Source organism: Vidua chalybeata, chromosome 10 (assembly GCF_026979565.1).
Source record: "Vidua chalybeata isolate OUT-0048 chromosome 10, bVidCha1 merged haplotype, whole genome shotgun sequence".
Taxonomy (NCBI): domain Eukaryota; kingdom Metazoa; phylum Chordata; class Aves; order Passeriformes; family Viduidae; genus Vidua; species Vidua chalybeata.
Window position 1 is genome coordinate 1,546,707 of NC_071539.1, and position 21,127 is coordinate 1,567,833.

The following is a 21,127-nucleotide window of genomic DNA, read 5'->3' on the forward strand; positions in this document are numbered from 1 at the left end:
CAATTATTTGGTCTCTTCCTGAATTAGAGAAGTAGCAGTGGCAATAAATTGATGTGATCAATATTCATGGCAATAATTCAACCATTTAATGAGCAGTGGGGGTTGGGGGGGCTTGGACACCCCTTAAAGTCAGAGCTCAAGCCAGGGGCTCGTTTTCTATCCACTGGAGACAACATGGATTCTGCAATTAATTAATTAATGAGATGATCTTCTCAGTAATGAACAGCAGCAATGTTTTCTATGTTGGAATTTGAGCAGGAATCTTGGAGAGTTGCTGCTGCTAAATTGAAAATTCACCTGATAACTCGGAATTTTTTGTGAAATAAAACAAGCACATCCTGGGTTTGAAATGACAATAGAAGAGGTGAATATTCCCTCCAGATCCCTTTGCTGTGCCAAGACTGTTCTCCAATGTAAGGCACAAGCTGTGCTCTGTAAAAGCATCTCAAACTGCAATTCTTTAATAAAGTTATTTATTATTTATGGGGTTTGTTGGTTTATGCTACACTGCAGAGGGACTTGTGCATTACTTGGTTTGGGCTGCTTTGAAACAATTCAGTGAAGGAAACCTGGGCTCTGGGAGGTGTCCCTGCCCAGGGAGGGGGGAATGGGACGAGATTTAGTAGAACCACTCCAGGATCCTCTGGAAATCCCTCCGTTTCCAGAGGTGAGCATGCATTTTCCACAAAAAATAAAAGTTTGATGGAAGCAAACAGAGTACAGAGAGGGCCTCTTTCTGTTTCAGAGCAGCTCCTGGAGCCTTTGCAGGTATGAAAGGCAGTTCCCGGGGAGTAATTTTATATCAAGAATATATTTTAACACTTAACGTGTGTTCCCTGTGCCCCATCCCAGCCTCGTCTTGCCCTTCCCCGGCACTTCAGCTCCTCCGGGCCAGGGAGCGCCGCTCTCCAGTTGTTTCCAATTCCTCCCAATTCCCAACTCCCGGGGCCGTGACCCCGCCGCCGATGCCCGGCTCCGTCCCGCTCCGTGGTTTGGCCGAGATCCGCCCCTTTCGGGCCGCAGTCGGAGAATTGTGTGTGTGTGCACACCGGGAACCCCCGCGGCTGCCTCAGGATCGCTGCCGGGCAGGGACCAGCCCCAGGGCGCTCCGGGATGGGTTCGGTGCGAGCTCCCCTCTCCATGCCGCCCTCGGGGCTCCCGCCCGGTGCCGCTCTCTGAGGGGCTGGGGATCAGTGAGAGCCTCCCCTCTCCATGCCGCCCTCGGGGCTCCTGCCCCTCCCTGAGGGGCCGGGGGCAGTGAGAGCCTCCCCTCTCCATGCCGCCCTCAGGGCTCCCGCCCGGTGCCGCTCCCTGAGGGCCCGTGAGGGGCCGGGGGGCAGTGAGAGCCTCCCCTCTCCATGCCGCCCTCGGGGCTCCTGCCCGGTGCCGCTCTCTGAGGGGCTGGGGATCAGTGAGAGCCTCCCCTCTCCATGCCGCCCTCGGGGCTCCTGCCGCTCTCTGAGGGGCCGGGGGCAGTGAGAGCCTCCCCTCTCCATGCCGCCCTCGGGGCTCCCGCCCGGTGCCGCTCCCTGAGGGCCCGTGAGGGGTTGGGGGGCAGTGAGAGCCTCCCCTCTCCATGCCGCCCTCGGGGCTCCTGCCGCTCTCTGAGGGGCCGGGGATCAGTGAGAGCCTCCCCTATCCATGCCGCCCTCAAGCTTCCCGCCGCTCCCTGAGGGACCCGTGAGGGGCCGGGCAGTGAGACCCTGCCCTCTCAATTCCCCTCTGAGGGCTCTCGCCGCTCCCTCAGGGGCCGGGAGGCAGTGCGAGCCTCCCCTCTCCATTCGCCCCTCAGGGCTCCCGCCCGGTGCCGCTCCCTGAGGGCCCGTGAGGGGCCGGGAGGCAGTGCGAGCCTCCCCTCTCCATTCGCCCCTCAGGGCTCCCGCCCGGTGCCGCTCCCTGAGGGCCCGTGAGGGGCCGGGGGGCAGTGCGAGTCTCCCCTCTCCATGCACCCCTCAGGGCTCCCACCGCTCCTTGCGGTGTCCATGAGGCAGTAGGAGCCTCCCCTCTCCACGCCATCCTCGGGGCTCCCGCCCGGTGCCGCTCCCTGTGAGGCTCGTGAGGGGCCGGGGCGGCGGTGTGAGCCTCCCCTCTCCATTCGCCCCTCAGGGCTCCCGCCCGGTGCCGCTCCCTGAGGGCCCGTGAGGGGTCGGGGGGCCGGGCAGTGAGAATCCCCCCTCTCCATTCCACTCTCGGGGCTCCCGCCCGGCGCCGCCGCTCCCTGATGGGTCCGTGAGGGGCCGGGCGGGACCGCGGCGCCTGCGCGGGGCCCCGGAAGAGGCGGGAGCGACCCGGGGCTGGAGCCGCGATTGGAGCCGGGGCTGGAGCCGGGATTGGAGCCGGGAGCGGGGCCGCAGCCGGGGCCATGCTCAGGGTGTTACGGGCCGGGCTGGCCCCCGGCCGCCCGCGGCACATCCAGGTACCGGCGGCGGGACCGCCCCGCGCCCGCATGAGGGGACGGCGCCCCAGGGAGGGGAGGGAGCCGGGAGCAGAAGGGATGGAGGGCGGAGAGACAGCCCCGGACGGGCCGCAGCAGCTGCAGGGAACGAACAGCAACCGGTCACATGGATGGGGACAGGGAGACCGGGAACGAACAGCAACCGGTCACATGGATGGGGACAGGGAGACCGGGAACGAACAGCCAGCGGTCACATAGATGGGGACAGGGAGACCGGGAACGGGCAGCGGGGCGGGCGTGGAGGGTGCGCGGTGCGGTGACAGCTCCGAGGTGACCCTGGAAAGGCCACTCGGCTTGAGGTGACCGGTTCGCCGTAGATTGACAGGAAGCCGTGGGGAAGCGGTTTGGCAGTTTAGCCATGGGCACAGTGAATCCCAGGATAAATTACGTTGGAAAAGCCCTCCAAGACCATCGAGTCCCAGCTGTGCCCGATGCCCACCTTGTCCCCCAGCTCAGAGCACTGAGTGCCACCTCCAGGAGTTCCTTGGACACCTCCAGGGATGGGGACTCCAAACCTCCCTGTGCAGCCCCTTCCAAAGCCTGACCATACTTTCCATGGATAAATTTCTCCTAGCGTCCAACCTGAGCCTCCCCTGGCACAGCTTGAGGCCGTTTCCCCTTGTCCCATTCCCGGTGTCCTGTGAGCTGTGTTGGATCCACTCCTGGCTGAGCCAGTGCCCTTCTCTTGCCTTGCAGCTCCTGCTGACCTCCTGCAGGCACTGCTCCTCGGGGGTCCTTCCCAACGAGAGGATCAGGAACATCGGGATCTCGGCTCACATCGACTCCGGCAAGACGACGCTGACGGAGCGGATCCTGTTCTACACGGGCAGGATCGCGCAGATGCACGAGGTTGGGCTGAGCTCCCACCGGGATCTTCCCGGGACTTACCTCCACACTGTGTTTTTCTGCATGAGGGAGGGTGCTCAGTCCGTGCAGCATCACTCCTGCACGTGGATTCACAGTACCATGGAATGGTTTGGGTGGGAAGAGAACTTAAAGCTCACCCATCCCACCCCCTGCCATGGGCAGGGACACCTTCCATAGATCAGGTTGCTCCAAGCCCCGTCCAGCCTGGCCTTGGACACTTCCAGGCATGGCACAGGAATTCCTAGCAAACTCCTTGAACTCATTTTTTTATTTCTCCTAAGGTGAAAGGTAAGGATGGAGTTGGAGCTGTCATGGACTCCATGGAGCTGGAGCGACAGCGGGGCATCACCATCCAGTCTGCAGCCACTTACACCATGTGGAAGGACACCAACATCAACATCATCGACACGCCAGGTAAGGGCAGCTGGCAGCACCTGGGGATTGCTGATCCTCATGGATACAGGGGATGTGGTGTGTCTTTGTGTCCCTGGTTGTGATAGAACATGGAGTGATGGGTTCAAACTGACACCAGGTTAGATGGGATATTGGGAATTAGGGATTGTCCCCTGGGAGGGTGGGCAGGCCCTGGCACAGGGTGCCCAGAGCAGCTGTGGCTGCCCCTGGATCCCTGCATTCCAAGGCCAGGTTGGAGGGGGCTTGGAGCACCTGGGATAGTGGAAGGTGTCCCTGCACATGGCAGGGAGTGGAATGGAGTTAAGGTCCCTTCCCACCCAAACCCTTCCATGACGCTGTGCGCCATCACTTGAGCTGATGTGGCTCAGTGTGATTCCCTTGGCTGCTGCTCCTTTCCAGTACATTTGTCATTTTTATTTGTGTTTGTTATCCAGGCCATGTGGACTTCACCATCGAAGTGGAGAGGTCTCTGAGGGTGCTGGATGGAGCCATCCTGGTTCTCTGTGCTGTGGGGGGTGTCCAGTGCCAGACCATCACTGTCAACAGGCAGATGAAGCGTTACAACGTCCCCTTCCTCACCTTCATCAACAAACTGGACAGGATGGGCTCCAACCCGGCCAGAGCAGTGCAGCAGCTCAGGTTTTGGCATTTACAGTGATTCCTGAAATTCTGTCCCCGTGGCAGGTCATTAGGAACAGTACTGGAAAGACTCCTCTTGGGAGCTGCAGTTTGGAGAATTCCTGACTCGAGGTTAAATCCTGATCTGACCCGGGACAAATCTCCATTGTCCCAAAACCCCCAAATACTGGTGTCAGCCAAGACGTGCAGTGACCAAGGGCTGGGGTGTGATGTTTATTTTGTTGATGAAACTGTATCAGGACCCACTTTGAGAGCAGCCTCTTAGTTTTCCCTAGATCCTGGTGCTGCTGAAATTCCAGCAGGGAGGTGACACAGGTGCTTTGGATTCCTGGAAGTCCTGCTTACTCCCAACCTTTCCCTGCCTAATTTGATCCATGAGATAAACTCATTAATACTCATTAAGGGAGAAGCAACTCCCTTAATCAAGCAATCAGTCTCAAAGTGGTTTCCCCTGCTGCCTTTCCCATGGGAATTGCTCCCTGGGCCTGCTGGGTTACAAAAGGTGGGATACAAAGCCCTAAACCACAACTGGGTGGTTTTTATCCATATTGGCAGATTTGGGCACTGTCCCAAGGACAAGACACAGGGATTTTGTAGGAGGGGGATGTTGCTCAAAGACCATCAGGAGCGCACACATAGAAATGACTTTTTTCTTCAACAATTCCTGTTTTCCCTTTTTCAGATCCAAGTTGAAACACAATGCAGCTTTTGTTCAGATTCCAATTGGGCTGGAAGGAAACTTTAAAGGAATTATAGATCTCATTGAAGAAAAAGCAATCTATTTTGATGGGGCACTTGGGTAAGTCCTGGAAATGGCTTCTTTTATAGCTGGAGCTGCTCTTTGCAAGAGGAATTCCTGCAGTTTCTCTTCAGAGATGACACCCAGCTCTCTGGAAATTTGGGAAGGGCTTGTGCTGGGGCTGAGGGTCCCCCTGCAGCTCTCCCAGGCTTGGGGCCTGCAGGGAGCTCTGGGTGGGGGTGGCTGCAGCAGGACTTGTTTGCTGTGAAGGGGTGGTGGCCACACTTTGCACCTGGAGAAGCAGGAGACTGCTCCATGATGGATCCTGCAGCGTGTGTGGCTCCCTGGGATGAAGATCAGCCGTGGGTGAGCTGTTGGGAAATTCTCCTGATCCCTGCCAGGAGTGGGAAGGACACTCCCACACCAGAGATAACACGCTGATGTTCACAGGGGATTTTTTCCCAGGATCCACACGAAGGATGGATGGTTCTCAGTCAGTGGTGATGCCAGGGCTGGGCAGGCTGATCCCTGTGGCATTCCTGGGAGTCACTGTGTTCCCTGTGTGTGCAGGCAGACCCTGAGGGTGGAGGAGATCCCGGCTGAGCTGCGGGCGGAGGCTGCGGAGCGGCGCCGGGAGCTCATCGAGTGCGTGGCCAACGCCGACGAGCTCCTGGGGGAGCTGTTCCTGGAGGAGAAGATTCCCACAGCTGCACAGTTAAAGGTGCCTTCCTTGTGCTGGCTGTTCCCTCACCTGTGTCCCTGTCCCCTCATTCCTCAATGAATGTATCAGGAATTCTGTTCGCTGGAGTTGTGTCACCTCAGCTGAACTCCAGCTCCCCCCAGGGAGGGCCTGTTCCCGATCTCCTTTTGCTTTGCATTGGGAAGAATTCTGGAGAGCAGGTTTTTTGGGAAGCCCTTGTGTTGGGGGGTGTCCAGGGGACTGTGGGAGCAGCTCTTGGCTCCAGGAGTGGAGGAGCCCAGGAAAGCCAGGGGACTGGGCTGTGCTGCAGGAGGGGTTCACAGGGATATTTTTCAGCTGGCAATCCGAAGGGCAACGCTGCAGAAATCCTTCACCCCTGTCCTCGTGGGAAGTGCTCTGAAGAACAAAGGGGTGCAGCCACTGCTGGATGCTGTCCTGGAATACCTTCCCAATCCTTCTGAGGTGGAGAACTACGCTCTCCTCAACCAGGGGTGAGTGCATCCAGCAGCAGCAGGACTGTCCAGGGGCAGGGCTGTGGGGAATGTCCCTGCCCATGGCACTGGCTGGGCTTCAAGGACCCTTCCCACCCAAACCAGTCTGGGGTTCCATGGAATGGTTTCAAAGCAGGAAACATTCCTAGCAAGACCCACAATCCTTTACCATTGGTATCAAACAGCATTTGGCACAAAGTCCCAAAGCTCCTCTCTCATTCAAGGGTTACTCTGCGCTGGGATTTTACCACATTCAGTGTTGCATTTGGACAATGATTGTCAGATAATTCTTTAGAACTGATGGCAGCCCTTAAAACCAGTCCTGCCTAGTGTGTAAATAGTGTTTTATTCCTAGGGACATGAATCCCTGAGGTTGGAAAAGAGCTCCAGGATCATTGAGTCCAAACTGTGCCCAATCCTCCCTTTGTCACCCAGTCCAGAGCACTGAGTGCCACATCCAGGAATTCCTGGGACACCTCCAGGGAAGGGGACTCCAAACCTCCCTGGGCAGCCCCTTCCAAGGCCTCACCACCCTTTCCATGGAGAAATTCCTCCTGATGTCCAACCTGAGCCTCCCGTGGCCCAGCCTGAGGCTGTTCCCTCTCTTACTGTCCCTGTTCCCTGGGAGCAGAGCCCACCCAGACGTGTCAACCCCAACAGCAGAGCCCTTAAATGTTCAGAGGAGACTCCTGTGTTGGTTCCTAACCTCTCCTCCCTCTCCTCCCTGTTTCCCAGGGATTCTCAGGACCAAACCAAGTTCCTGTTGAACTCCGCTCGTGACAATTCCCAGCCTTTTATCGGCCTGGCCTTCAAACTGGAGGTGAGTCTCACTCTGCTCCTTCCCACAACCATGGAGAGAGCCCAGGTGGTGCTACCAAAACTCACCTACAGCAGACTTTTAAATCACTTCATACTGGAAAGCAGTTTATATTTAACTTCAATTGAAATTTAACTTCTTTTTTTTAAAAAAAGGCTTCAACCATAAAATCCACAAGTGCTGCCCATTTGGAACTTCAGGTTGGGTTCTGGACCTCAAGTATTCCTGGTTTTCATAGTTAAAACTTGAACATCTGGGGCATTGTTGGCTTAACTGAAATACTTTCAGGGAAAAATCCTGCACTTGGAAACAATGGGACATGAGGGAGTCAGAGAAGAAAAAGTGCAGAGATTTAAGCAAATAAGTTGTTTGCTACTTAGAGAGCAGCACTTCAGGATTCCTATGGAATATGGAAAATGGCTGGCCACATTCCGTGGTAACGTGTGTCTCTTGGGAAGGTTTGTGAGTGAAAGATTGGTTCAGAAAATTGCCAGATTCCATTGCAGAGCCAAGCGAAAGCTGTTAAAAATCTTTCATTTCCATTAGTAGTGTGGAAGCTCACACCACATTTAGTCAGTGCAGCGGGTGCTTGGAATTGGGGCTGGTGATGCCTGGTGAAGGCTGAGCTAGAGCAGAGTCACAGAATAAAGCAGGGATTGATTCCAAGGATCTCCTCCATGGATCCACCTTGGGCAGCACCAGAGCCCAGCCAGGGCTGCAGCCAAGAGGAACCAAAATGGTCCCAAAATGCACGAGCGCTCCCGGGGGCTCTCACTGGGATCAGCTCTGCTCCATTTGCACCTTGCAGTTCATTGTCCCATTCCAGCTTTAGCCCAGGCACTCCCATCCTGCTTGTTTTTCTCTCTCCAGCCCACGCTGTTTGTGCTCCTGGGCCTGAGCTTTGGATCATTTGTCCTTGGTGCCCAGCTGGAGCAGGAATTGTTTTGTCTCCCTGCTCTGTGCAGAGAGCTCAGCATCCCTTAATGTGAAGCTCAGAACTGCACAGTAAAGCAGCACAGAATGTGAAAAATCTATAAACTAAAACCTGAGGCATTGCTGGTTCCCAGAATGATCAGATTTTGGTGGCTTGTGCTTGCAGGCTGGCAGGTTTGGGCAGTTAACCTACGTCAGGGTGTACCAGGGGATGCTGCAGAAGTCAGATTACATCTACAACACCCGCACGGGGAAGAGGGTCAGGGTGCAGAGACTGGTCCGGATGCACTCGGACAACATGGAGGTGAGTGGATCCCCGGGGATGGGCTGCCAGCCCTGGATCATTCTGGGTGGGTCAGCACTGCCTGAGGCTGTGGATCACCCTGGCTGATGATCCTGAAGCACAGGATGGTCTTTGCTTCTTAACAACTTTGCTTCTTGTTTGATCCTGAATTAATCGAAGCTGAGCCCTCCCTTTTGTCCTTTGAATAAAGAGGGAGATTTGCAGGGCTTTTTATCCAAGCTGGAAGTTTTTAAGGAGCTCAGTGTCAAGCTTTAAAACACAGTGTTTGTGGATCTTCTGTAATCCAGGTGGAGTTTGGATCTGAGGGAAAGACAGAATCAACCCTGGAATGGTTTGGGATGGAAGGGACCTTAAGGATCATCCAGCCACAAGGGCAGGGACACTTTCCACTATCCCAGGGTGGCCTTGGACAGCCTGGCCTTGGACACCTGCAGGGATCCAGGGGTAGCCACAGCTTCTCTTATCCCAGTGCTGTCTGAAGAGGAATTTTCCTTCCCTCAGGATGTAAATGAAGTTTATGCTGGGGACATCTGTGCCCTGTTTGGGATCGACTGTGCCAGCGGCGACACGTTCACGGATAAAACCAGCACTGACATCTCCATGGTGAGCCCCCCTTGCCCTGGCTGCCTCAGGCACTGCCTGTCACCAGGATTTTGCTGGAATTTATAATCCCCTTTTCCTTGGCCACACAGGAATCCATCCATGTCCCTGATCCTGTCATTTCTGTGGCTATGAAGCCTTCCAACAAGGTAGGAGCCTTTGGATCAGTCTCTTCTCCCTGAGTTGCCTCCCTTTGCTGCTTTGTGATTTTATGGAACAGTCTAAGCACTGTTTGAAATGCTTTATCCCAACATCCAAGATTTTATCCCTTGCATAACCCAGGGCTGAGCTGGATGCTGCCACTCAGCCAGAAACATGAACTTGAAATAAATAATTAACGCTTTAATCAAGAGTTTTTAATCTTCCATAAAATAACCCAAAGAGCAGAAATGCTCAGCAGTGGGTGGGAAAACCTGAGGCTTTTTTCTTGGAATGACTCATGGATGCTGAGTAAATCTTGGCTTGTGTTTCAGAACGACCTGGATAAATTTTCCAAAGGCCTGGGCCGCTTCACCAGGGAAGATCCCACCTTCAGGATCCACTTTGATCAGGAGAGCAAGGAGACCATTGTCTCAGGGATGGGGGAGCTGCACCTGGAAATCTATGCCCAGGTAATTTGGGAAGCACATTCCATGGACTCTGCTTTTGCCTGCTTTTCCCATCTCCTCTTGCTCCTTCCTATTCCTTCCAGCTGCTTAGGGAACAGTTGAACTTTTGAAGGTTCTTTCTCTCCAGTGGTTCCATTCTGAAGGCTTCTGAAAGGAGATTTTGCCTGGAATATTTTTAGGATTTGGTTCAAATCCATAAAAAATGTATTAAACGCTATACTTTGCTCTAGCAGCCTTTGCTTATAATAATTAATATCTAATTATAATTAATTTTGACAGAAAAATCCTCTGCTTCTGTGGTTTTAAATGTATCATTCCCTAATAAAAGCTGGTGCAGGGAGAAAGGAGTGGTTACAGGGATTTGTTTCTTTCCAGCTGATGTCTGTATTTTAATCTTAATACAAAAAGATGTATCTTAAATACTGACAAAATGAAGAAGTGATTTTTGCCTTGAAAAACTAGAATTTTAATAACATAATTAAAATTTTCCTGCATCTGAAGCTGCAGGTCTTAAAGAAGTTGATGGGGAAAAATTTGTTAATTTAAAAAAAAAACTTACAGAAAGTCCCAAAAATCAATCCAACCCCCAACCAAAAAAGTGATTAATTCTGATGAAGTTACTAAATAATTCCCAATGGAGTAACCCTAATCACTGTGGGTTTTTCCTGCAGAGAATGGAGAGGGAATATGGTTGTCCTTGCACCATGGGGAAGCCCAAAGTTGCCTTCAGGGAGAACATCTCTGCCCCTGTGCCGTGAGTATTCCTGCTGGGAATTGTTGCATTCATCCCCTTGGAGGCAGAGGAAGCCCCTTTGGAATTCTGGGATCAGAAACACCCAGGAAGGTTTCATTTAATGTCTTGTACCAGAGCTCTGAGCTGCTCCCGGGGCAGTGCTCAGGAGTGCTCAGGAGTGCTCAGGTGTTCCCAGAGGTGCTCAGGAGTGCTCAGGTGTTCCCAGGAGTTCCCAGAGGTGTTCCCAGAGGTGCTCAGGTGTTCCCAGAGGTGCTCAGGAGTGCTCAGGTGTTCCCAGGAGTTCCCAGAGGTGTTCCCAGAGGTGCTCAGGTGTTCCCAGGGGTGCCCAGATGGTTCCCAGGTGTTCCCAGAGGGGTGCTCAAGAGTTCCTAGATGTTCCCAGAGGGGTGCTCAGATGGTTCCCAGGGGTGTTCGGGTGTTTCCAGGTGTTCCCAGGGGTGCTTAGGAGTTCCCAGGGGTGCTCAGGTGTTCTCAGGAGTTTCCAGGGGTGCTTGGGTGTTTCCAGGGGTGCTCAGGTGTTTCCAGGTCTTCCCAGGGGGGTGCTTGGATGTTCCCAGGGGGGTGCTCAGGTGTTCCCAGGGGTGCTCAGGTATTCCCAGGTGTTCCCAGGGGTGCTCAGGTGTTCCCAGGGGTGCTCAGGAGTTCCCAGGTATTCTCAGGTGTTCCCAGGGGTGCACAGGAGTTCCCAGGAGTTCTCCGGTGTTCCCAGGTGTTCCCAGGGGTGCTCAGGTGTTCCCAGGGGTGCTCAGGAGTTCCCAGGTGTTCCCAGGAGTTCCCGGGGTGCTCAGGTGTTCCCAGGTGTTCCCAGGTGTTCCCAGGTGTTCCCAGGGGTGCTCAGGTGCCCCCCGCTCCCGCGGCGCGGCTCTGGGACACTTGGGCCCCGCGCTGGGGGTGCCACAGCAGGGTCACCTGCCAGGGCAGCACCTCCTGTGGGGGCACACAGAGCACAGTCAGCAACCCCTGCTGCCCCCTCGAGCCAGCCAGGAGCTTTCCAATGGAAAACCTGGGAATTAAACCCAAGGGAATGGGAGTGCAGGGGGTCAGGAGCGGCAGAGCTGGAGCTGGGAAGGGAGATCCCTGGGTTATTACAGTCAGGAGCTTCTCTTCCCAATTTTCTGTGGTTTTCCTATGAAAACACCTGCTCAGATCCCAAAATTTTGTGGGAGAGTAGCACAGGAATGCTGTTCTGGCAGCCAGTTTCTGCTGGGGGTTACTGGGATTGCTGAGGTCTCTCTACTGGGCCACCAGTGCTGTCCTGAGCCATGGGGGCATCCACAGCCCAGCTGGAATTCAGCTGAGCATCCAGGATGCCCCAGCTGCCCCTTCCCTTTATCCCTGCCCACTCTGGCACTGGGATCTCCCAAGGGAGAGCTGTGAGGGACCAGTTGTGAACCTCAGCCATTCCCACCAAAGCCCCAGAATGGCTGGAAGTTGCTGCTGTTGTTGCTGGAATGCTGAGACAGGCAGGGGTGGGGACCCTGAGCTCACCCTGCAGGATCAGATCTGTGTCTGAGCTGGAGCTCACACAGCTGCAGTCTTAAAACACCCCAAAAAGGCTATTTAGGAATAAAATCATTTACCTGGGACACCATTTCATGGAGTAGAACCACAAAGTCAAACTGAAGATCTTCATCACTTCTTTTCTGGAAGGACAGGATGAAAAGAGCTGAATTTGGGGATTCTCCCACCTCAGAAAAAATGATTCAGTTCTCTGTGGTTATCACAAAAATTCCCTGATGGATTTCAGATAAAACTGGCAGCTCCTCATCACAAATGAAGCAGGTGGGGCTCAAGCACTGTAACAAAACTAAAGCTCCTGGTTTGAATTTCTGTGCACTCCAAAACTGCACTGGAGACAGTGAATGTAAAGCCTTAAACTGCCAATTCCTGCCTTACAGAGACCAGATCTGTCAGGAATTCTTTGGGATGGGAACACCTCATTCTAGAAGGTGTCAGTTTAACCCAAATAAAATTGTCAAGAGGATAAGGACACTCCAGAGGCCTCTCTGTGAGTGACAGCCAGGGATTCTGAGTGACAAAATAAACCCTGGCCTTTGGAATAGATTCTCTTCCTGTGTTTTCAGGGAAAAAGGGACAAATCTAAAGAGATGGCAGCTGGGTTAGTTAATAGTTATTTGTCTTCTTTATCCTTAAGTTTGTTAGAGAAAAATCTTTAAAGTCTTGCTGGTGCACAGCTCTGCAGCAGCTGTGAATTCTCTAAAATGCCATCAGAGGGAGCAAAACATTCACAAATCCTATTCCCTCAAGGAATTCCTGTCTTTCCTTCAGACCCAGAACTTCCTGGGAATTCACTGTCTGTTCAGAGGGACAAAACTTCTGGAGCTTTCAGTTTTCTAAATACCAAATCCTGCTGTTTTTTCCTGGCTCCTGTGGGAAATTGCCTTGAATTTAAAGCTGATGATCACTTTAGGGTTATTTTTAACTCAGAATCTATTTTCTCTAATAGAACACAGCAAAACTGGGAGGATCTATGGAATTCTGTTCATGTAATTTATTGTCCTTGCCACAGCTGCTTTAGCTCATGAATACTTTCCAGGGAAAGCCAAGGCCAGGCTGGATGGGCTTGGAGCAGTCTGGGCTGTGGAAGGTGTCCCTGCCCATGCAGGGGGGAATGGGATGAGCTTTAAGGTCCCTCCAGCCCAAACCAGTCTGGGGTTCTGTTCCTGCTGCTAACTCACCACTTGCTTCACGTGTTTAACTTGGGCAAGGTGGAACTTGGTGTTTTCGGTGGAATTCTGCCAGATCACGTAGCCAGAGGCCACCCAGGCCAGCAGGTGGATGGGCTCCAGCTCTGGGGGAACGTTCCCGTGGCTGTCTGGAACCAAAACAGAGAGTGGGTGTTAAAGAGAGCCCTTTCCAGAGCATTATCACCTCACACATTTGCTGCTCAAATCCCTGTCACACGGCCTTCCACAGCGTTTGGAAGAGCTGCTCCATCTCCACAGGGGTTTCCTCCCACTTCACACAATCCTGCAATGGTTTGGCTTGGAAGGGAACCTCAAATCCCACCCAGTGTCACCCCTGCCATGGCAGGGACACCTCCCACTGTCCCAGGTGCTCCAAGCTCCATCCAGCCTTGCCTTGGGCACTGCCAGGGTGTTCTCCTCCACATTTTCTCTCAACAGAAATTCCAGGTCTCAAAGGCAGGGGCTGCTCTGAGGTGAGAGCAGCCCCTCGTTGTCCCTTTGGGGTGTTGGATGTGCTGTGCCAGGACCCCCTCAGAGGGAGCAGGTGACAGTGACAGTGCCAGCTGGTTTTCCAGAACACTCAGAATCAGGAATAAATGCAGTGGCTGTGCTTGCAGACCCCCCAAAAAGAGAAAGGTGAACGCCTGAGCCCTCCCCCAGCCCTGGCTTGTACCTGGGATGTTCTCAGCCACAAGCTCCTTTTCCAGGCTCCTGATCCAATTGTAGAACTCCTTGTCTGCTTCCTCTGTGCTCCTGAGCTCTCCTTGCACTGTGACCTGCACATCTGGAGCGGAGTTTTTGCTGCCCAGGTGATACAGAACCTCAGCAGTGCAGTTCACAGTCCTGTCCTGTGCAGTTAATGATGTGCATTATTACCTGATTATGTGTATTACCAGGGTCATTTGCACTTCTGAAAATGTCATTTCTATGTAGCTGCTGTTTTCTCTGAGACTGGTCCAGAGAAAGGTTAGGACAAGGACAAGGACAGGACAAGAAAGGTCCAGGACAAGGTTAAATTCCTGGCATTTCTGTGACTGTTTAAGGGTGGGATTTGCTTTCTGCAGTGATGGAAGGGGCAGTGGTTGGGGTGCAGAATGTCCTTGTGCTGTTCAGTTGGAGCTGGGTGACACTGAAATGTCCTTGTCCTCCCTGCAGCACTGCCTGGTGCTGCAGTGGAAGGTACCTTTTGGTTAAAATTCAGCCTTTTTGGGGCCTGATTGGCAGCACAGAAAAATCAGGAGCGTGATTCAAAGTATTAAGTGCTGTGTGCACAGAGTGTGTAATTAAACCAGTCTGACTCACTTTGTCCAGGACATCCTCCAGCTCCAGTTCCAGGTAGTACTTGTGCCCCACATCATCAATGTCCTAAAAAGGGGAAAATATTAATAACATTCAGTTTGGCAAATGTTGAATGGCTGCATCCTGGACAAAATCAGAGAATCCTAAGATGGTTTGGGTTGGAAGGGACCTTAAATCCCATCCAGTGCCACCCCTGCCATGGACAGGGACACCTTCCATTATCCCAGGTTGCTCCAAGTCCCATCCAGCCTGGCCTTGGACACTTCCAGGGATGGGCACTCTGTGCCAGAGCCTCTGCACCCTCATTTCTATCCTTTAACACCTGTGGAATGCCAATTTTGGGCTCCTCTGTGATGCTATCCAAGATTTTGCTGCTTGGTTAAATACTCCCCTAAGAGCCTTCAGTGCTTCCTTCTATTGATTCCATTTTGCAGGTTATTATGAACTGGATCGTGCCCTGTATTTTCCTGGCTATAAAGAAGGGAGCAGGTGGGGTTTGCTGTGCCCCCGCAGTGCCAGGTGTCCCTGCAGACCCAGGGCAGGGCTGAGCCGTGTCCTGGCACCCACAGGCGCACCCAGCACCCTCCTCCTCCTCCTCGCCGGGAGGTTCCTCCTGGCCCGGTGCCGGTGCCGTGCCCTGGGCAGGGCTCCCTGGGCGCTGCTGTCACCGCAGGTGACACACGGGGTGTGTGTCCCACAGCGCTGACCCGCCCGTGGTGGCACCGAGCTCCCGCCAGGACCCCCAGGGGACACAGGCGGTGTCACCCCCGCGGCGGCGGTGCCACAACCCCAGAGCAGCTGCGGCTGGGGAAGGGCCTTTGCACATCACCCAGCCCAGGCGGGGTCACCTGCAGCGGTGACACCGGGATGTCCCCAGAGCGGGACCCTCCGCACCTCCCGTGCGGCTGTCCCCGTGCCCTGCCCGCTCCATGGGAGAAGCCCTCGCCGGTCCCCGGTGCCGGTCCCGTCCCGGTCCCTGCCGCTCACCTGGCGCCGGGCGCGGCGCAGCTCCCGCAGCTCCAGCCCCCGCCCGGGGCCGCCCCGCAGGTACCGCAGGTACCCCACGGCCACGGCCGCGGCCCGGGCGGCCGGGAAGTGGCTGGGAGGCAGCTCCATGGCCCGGGAGCCGCTTCCTCCTCCCGCAGGAAGCGCCGGGCGGGGCCGGAGCGGCCGGGGCGGGCTCGGAGCCGCGGGACGGGCCCGGGTGCTCGGGTATTCTCCGGTGTTCCCAGGCGTGCTCAGGAGTGCTCAGATGTTCCCAGGTGTTCCCAGAGGGGTGCTCAGGAGTTCCCAGGGGTGCTCAGGTATTCTCAGGAGTTCCCAGGGGTGCTCAGGAGTTCCCAGGTGTTCCCAGGGGTGCTCAGGTATTCTCAGGAGTTCCCAGGGGTGCTCAGGTGTTCCCAGGGGTGCTCAGGAGTTCCCAGGGGTGCTCAAGTATTCTCAGGTATTTCCAGGTGTTCCCAGAGGGGTGCTCAGGTGTTCCCAGGTGTTCCCAGGGGTGCTCAGGAGTTCCCAGGTGTTCCCAGGGGTGCTCAAGTATTCTCAGGTGTTCCCAGGGGTGCTCAGGAGTTCCCAGGGGTGCTCAGGAGTTCCCAGGAGTTCCCAGGGGTGCTCAAGTATTCTCAGGTGTTCCCAGGGGTGCTCAGGAGTTCCCAGGGGTGCTCAAGTATTCTCAGGTGTTCCCAGGGGTGCTCAGGAGTTCCCAGGAGTTCCCAGGGGTGCTCAGGAGTTCCCAGGAGTTCCCAGGGGTGCTCAGGTATTCTCAGGTGTTCCCAGGGGTGGCCGGGTGCTCGGGGGCAGCACATCCCTGCGCAGCGCGGGGCAGCGGGTCACACTGCTAGGTGGGATATCAGCAGTGAATCCTTCCCCAGCAGGGTGGGGAGGCCGTGGCGCGGGTTTTCCAGGGAATTTGTGGCTGCTTTATCCCTGGAAGTGTCCAGGTTGGACGGGGCTTGGAGCAACCTCGGATAGCAGAAAGCGTCCCTGCCCATGGAATTTTTTAAAATTTCAAATCCCTTCCAGCCCAAAGCAGTCTGTGATTGTCTGAAGTGCAGAATGGGCATGTTTTCCACGGAAAGCCGTGGTTTGTGTCACGAGTGATCTGTTGTTTGGGGGGTTGTTGGGCTTTAGGTTTGAGTTCACCCACAAGAAGCAGTCGGGAGGAGCAGGCCAGTACGGCAAAGTGATCGGAGTGCTGGAGCCCCTGGAGCCAGAGGACTTCACCAAACTGGAATTCGAGGACAGAACCATTGGCACAAATATTCCCAAGCAGTTTGTGCCCGCTGTGGAAAAGGTACAAACCTTTCTCTGTAAAACCAGAAAATCCTGGTTGCTGTTGTGTTCCTGCAGCAGCACCCATGTTTGCTGTGCCTGCCTTGCCCCAGGAAAGGAGGCTTTTCCCGTTGTTCCAGTGGCAGCAGGATCACAGCTTGTGTGGTTTGACTTCATGTCTTGCATTCCTGGGGTTTCCAGTTAATTCGGGAGCTGCTGTTGTCTTTGGTGGTGTGTGCTGCCTCTGTTTCCCTTGTGAGAGCCTCCTGCTCTGGCTGCTTTTTCCTGGCCTCATCTGCTTCTGGTTGTGGCCCCACAATTCTCCTCCCAACCCCAAAATGTGTAACTTTTTCTGTGACTTCTCTGAGGCCAGTTATAGAGGAAACTGTAATTAAGCTGCATTTCCTGCCTCAGTTCCCAAATTCTCTGTCTTTATCTCCTCTGTGATTGCCTCACTGTATAATTTATCACACACAGCTTTAATTAACCTACCAACATCTTGGAATTCCTGTAATAACCTACAATTATTCCTTCATTTTTCCATGATGCAACACTTAAAGATTTTTGCCAAATCCTGAACAAACCATAGTCTTAAAGGAATCTTGTTCTCCAGGCAAGAACTCTTTCCACACTGAGCATTCTTTTGGGGTTTGGCCATGGAACCTGTTAAACAGGCAAACCCTGAGGCCGCTTCTCCTTGTTCTGTGGTTTTTGTTTGTAAAATCAAACGGAGGTGCAGAGGCTGGCAGTGCAGAGGCTGCAGGTTCCTGCTGCTGACTGGGAGGTGTCGTTGCCAGGGCTTCCGGGACGCCTGTGAGAAGGGTCTGCTGTCGGGGCACCGCATCTCGGGCGTGCGCTTCGTGCTGGAGGACGGGGCCCACCACATGGTGGACTCCAACGAGATCTCCTTCATCAGGGCAGGAGAGGGAGCCCTGAAACAAGGTACAGGCTCCTCCTTGGACGGGTTCTGCTGGCTGGTACCCATCCGTCCATCCCTCCTTCCCTTCTTCCCTCTTTCCATCCATCCTTCCCTCCTTCTTTCATCCCATCCCATCCATCCATCTATCCATCTGTCCATCCCATCCCCTCATCCCTCCCTCCTTCTTTTATTCCATTCATCCATCCCATCCCCTCATCCCTCCCTCCTTCTTTTATTCCATTCATCCATCCCATCCCCTCATCCCTCCCTCCCTCCCTCCCTCCTTCTTATCTTCCATCCATCCCTGCTTCCTTCCCTCCATCTCTCCATCCATCCCTCCCTTCATTCCCCCAAAGCTTTCCCAGTTTTATGGAGCAGAACACGTGCAGGAGTTTATAGAATTTGTGAGGGAGGCACAATAATTCCTGTGGCTGTACAAAGGAAATCCTCTTTTCCCTGAATTCTGTACAGAAATATCACCAGTTTCATCCTTACAGGGTAGAAGAAGAACATTTGGCCAAACTGGGCCTTTTTTAGGAAGCATCCTTCACTGAAGGAGAGGTTAAACACTGCAAGGGGCTGCCTTGGGAGTGGTGGGGTGACAATCCCTGGGGGTGCTTAGACAACGTGTGGATGTGGCATTTCACAGTCGGGTTTAGTGAGCACAGTGCTATCAGCCAAAGGTTGGTTTTGATGATCCTGGAGGTTTTTTCCAGCCTGAATGATTCTGTGATGGTGGCTCGGGGAACGAAAGGCCAGGAGCTGGGATTCCATCTGTTGGTCACGGCTTTTCCCTGGCAATAACCATAAACCATCTGCTGCTGTGCATGGCAGCAGCTTGCCTTGCACCAGGCTCACCTTTGATGTTGGATTCCTCCTTGCATTCCTCCCGCAGCCATGGAGAACGCTGCCGTGCGCATCCTGGAGCCCATCATGGCCGTGGAGGTGATGGCTCCCGTGGAATTCCAGGGAGCAGTCATAGCTGGGATCAACCGGCGCCACGGCATCATCACGGGCCAGGACGGCTCCGAGGGCTACTTCACTCTCTACGCTGAGGTCTGTGCTCACTGCTCCTCTCCGTGTCCTCTCCGTCTCCGTGTCCCTCTCCGTCTCCGTGTCCCTCTCCCTCTCCGTGTCCCTCTCCCTCTCTCTCTGTCTCCTCTCCCTCTCCCTCTGTCTCCTCTCCCTCTCCCTCTCCCTCTTTGATTCCATTGTTTTCCTCAGTTTATATGGATACAGTTGTAGGCTCGCTCAATTTCAATGTTCCTTCTTTTATCTCCCTCCTAAAAATGATTGGAAAGGATCACTGGGTGTTTTCCTGCTGGGCGAGGGGCTCAGGACAGCCACACCCTGTGACCCTTCTGCTTCCCAAATTATTTTTGGAGGAATGTCTGGAGATACCTCAAGCCTTGCTGGTTGACTCATCACTGAATTTAGGATATTCCAGTTCCTGGTGCACTCAAACTCTCCCGTTTTTTCTTGCTGAAAACACACTGCAAATATAAATTAATTAAAATAACAGATACTTTACAACAGCAGACCATTAAGTCAGAGCTGTTTACAGACAGCACTGACACTTTATGTCATAATTGGGATTAATTAGCTGATAGGCCACAGTGATGGAAAAAACCTCATTTTGAACAAATATGTTTGGATTTTAGGTGCCACTGAACGATATGTTCGGATATGCCACGGAGCTGAGGTCTTGCACAGAGGTGAGTCCTCCTGGTCCTTTTTGCTAAAACGTGTTTGATTCTGTAAATTTGGGCTCACTGGATCATCCTGTCCATGGCAGCTGCAGCAGGGAATGAGATCAGGGCAGAGCTGGGGAATTGCTGGCCAAACAATTCTCCTGTACCTGAGGAGTTTTGTTTGGGTGGGATTGCAGAGGATCCCTGGGTGTCACTTCACAGACAGGAGCTGGGTGCCCAGCAGGTTTGCACATGGCCCATCCTCACTTTCTTTTCCCACCTCTGCAGGGAAAGGGGGAATACACCATGGAATACTCCAAATACCACCCCTGTTCAGCCAGCACTCAGGAGGAAATCATCAACAAATACCTGGAAGCAACGGGGAGACTTCCTGCCAAAAAGGGCAAAGCCAAGAGCTGATGGGATTCCTCTGGAGTCCACTGAACAGTTTGTCCCAGTCTTCTCCAACTTTTCCAAGCCATGGAAGCAGCCCAGGCTGGCTGGGTAAGGTGGGCTCCAGTGGGATTTGGACTTGGAATTTTAAGGTAGAACCTTTCCTCTGGGGTGGTGTCAGCAGCACCAGGGGAGCGCCACGGGATTGCTCTGTGTAAATGCTCTTGTAACAAATAGATGTTAAAACACGGCTGATGATTTGTCTTAATCAAGATCTATTAAAATAATTTTATTTTTTACTTGATACATCTTTATTTGGAATTGTTAAACCGAGGTGTGAGACATCACTTGGCACGTGGTGCTCCAGCTTCCCTCCTGGGAGCAGATGGAATTTTCCCTCCAAATCCTTTGGGAATGGCACAGGATCCTCCAAAGTCTCAAGCCACTGAGCAAAGCCATCAGTCAGTGCTTGTCACAAAATCCACTTCCACTGGTGCACGAGGATGGAGCTGAGTTGCCAAGGGTGTTGGGAGGAGCTGCCTCTTCCTAAGGCTGGGAACAACATGGAATTACTGTGTGGCTTGGAGATGTGGATTTATTGGTTTTGGGGTGTGGATTCATGTATGGGCTTGGCTTTTGGCTCTTGGTTAGAACTCCAAACCAAAGATCCCTTTTCCCAGAACCTCACAATCCAGAGGCTGAGATGCAGCTGATATTCAGCTCAGGAATCACTTGACTTTGCTGACTCAAAGGGGTTAGGTGAGAAGATATTCCCATAATTCTATATTTGTGATTATTCCCAGAATGTCCACGTTGAGTTTTCTTTCCTCCTCCCTGCCCTGCTCAGCTGAAAAGTGTTTTTGCAGATTCCAGTAAACAGGGAGTGAAGTTCCAGTTCAAGCCCAGCGACATTCCTGGCACAGCACTGGGGTTGCTGCTTCCCAGACAGGAACAAGTGGAGCAGCCAGGCAGCTTCTCCTCTGGAAGGGCTGGAAAATGATTTATGGCAACCTTGGGAAAGGATTTGCCAGGGCCTGGAGCTGCTGAGGGATCCCAGGCGAGATGTGGGGTGTCCGTGTGGTGCTGCCTCGGGACAAATCCCTGACTCCTGCACATCCATGGCTTTGTTTTTGGGAATGCTCAGCTGGAATTCATTCCCAGAAAAGCCCTGCAGGTTCTCAGACATTTGGAAGTTTTCTAGAACAAACAAATGTAGCGCTTTCCCCAGAATTTGGAGAGGTCTGATAAAAGCAGTGTGAACACAGGACAAGAAACAGGATGGGTATGATTTTATTTGTGCTTCTGGGGTTTATATTTGTGCTTCTGGGGTTTATATTTGTGTTTCTGAGGTTTATATTTGTATTTCTGAGGTTTATATTTGTGTTTCTGAGGTTTATTTCTATTGATGTGATTTCTGTTTATGGGGTTTATATTATGTTTAGACCAGTTGTGATGTGAATTCCTGGCTGATGAGTTCTGCCAGATGTGCTGGTTCTCCACCAACCTAGGAGAGAAACAAACCCCA

At 53.4% G+C, this 21,127-nt stretch overlaps 2 protein-coding genes and 1 long non-coding RNA gene across 5 annotated transcripts; 2 read left to right on the top strand and 1 right to left on the bottom strand.

The window, feature by feature from the left end:
• Positions 1-1,546: 1,546 nt before the first annotated feature.
• On the top strand, positions 1,547-19,901 carry GFM1 (G elongation factor mitochondrial 1). The gene is made up of 18 exons (XM_053951262.1): positions 1,547-2,416; positions 3,152-3,304; positions 3,604-3,736; positions 4,171-4,375; positions 5,058-5,174; positions 5,685-5,835; positions 6,151-6,305; positions 7,041-7,125; positions 8,222-8,359; positions 8,861-8,962; positions 9,052-9,108; positions 9,433-9,570; positions 10,239-10,321; positions 16,459-16,621; positions 17,397-17,541; positions 18,414-18,574; positions 19,180-19,233; positions 19,498-19,901. Exons 1-18 carry the CDS (start codon positions 2,363-2,365, stop codon positions 19,627-19,629), a joined length of 2,226 nt encoding a protein of 741 aa, XP_053807237.1. The 5' UTR covers positions 1,547-2,362; the 3' UTR covers positions 19,630-19,901.
• LXN (latexin) lies at positions 7,215-15,450 on the bottom strand. Of its 3 annotated transcripts, XM_053951270.1 has the most exons (7): positions 15,316-15,450; positions 14,332-14,394; positions 13,703-13,877; positions 13,021-13,157; positions 11,902-11,964; positions 11,160-11,248; positions 11,063-11,109 (listed from the first exon to the last, which is right to left on the bottom strand). In XM_053951270.1, exons 1-7 carry the CDS (start codon positions 15,442-15,444, stop codon positions 11,106-11,108), a joined length of 660 nt encoding a protein of 219 aa, XP_053807245.1. In that variant the 5' UTR covers positions 15,445-15,450; the 3' UTR covers positions 11,063-11,105. The 3 variants fall into 3 exon arrangements, with proteins under 3 accessions (XP_053807246.1, XP_053807245.1, XP_053807244.1); XM_053951271.1 differs by lacking the exons at positions 11,063-11,109; positions 11,160-11,248 and adding an exon at positions 7,215-7,571; XM_053951269.1 differs by lacking the exon at positions 11,063-11,109 and having other exon boundaries at positions 11,153-11,248.
• LOC128792680 (uncharacterized) lies at positions 10,440-15,595 on the top strand. Its single transcript, XR_008432504.1, has 3 exons — positions 10,440-10,516; positions 10,662-11,159; positions 15,581-15,595. It is a non-coding gene; the product is annotated as an uncharacterized LOC128792680 (long non-coding RNA).
• Positions 19,902-21,127: the final 1,226 nt, after the last annotated feature.

Coding starts and splice junctions, on each gene's coding strand:
- GFM1 (XM_053951262.1), top strand. CDS start 2,363: ATGCTCAGGGTGTTACGGGCCGGGCTGGCCCCCGGCCGCCCGCGGCAC. Junction 5,175..5,684: donor TATTTTGATGGGGCACTTGG/GTAAGTCCTGGA, acceptor CTGTGTGTGCAG/GCAGACCCTGAGGGTGGAGG. Junction 16,622..17,396: donor TTGTGCCCGCTGTGGAAAAG/GTACAAACCTTT, acceptor TGTCGTTGCCAG/GGCTTCCGGGACGCCTGTGA.
- LXN (XM_053951271.1), bottom strand. CDS start 15,444: ATGGAGCTGCCTCCCAGCCACTTCCCGGCCGCCCGGGCCGCGGCCGTG. Junction 14,395..15,315: donor TGCGCCGCGCCCGGCGCCAG/GTGAGCGGCAGG, acceptor TCCCCTTTTTAG/GACATTGATGATGTGGGGCA. Junction 13,878..14,331: donor TGGAGGATGTCCTGGACAAA/GTGAGTCAGACT, acceptor TTAACTGCACAG/GACAGGACTGTGAACTGCAC.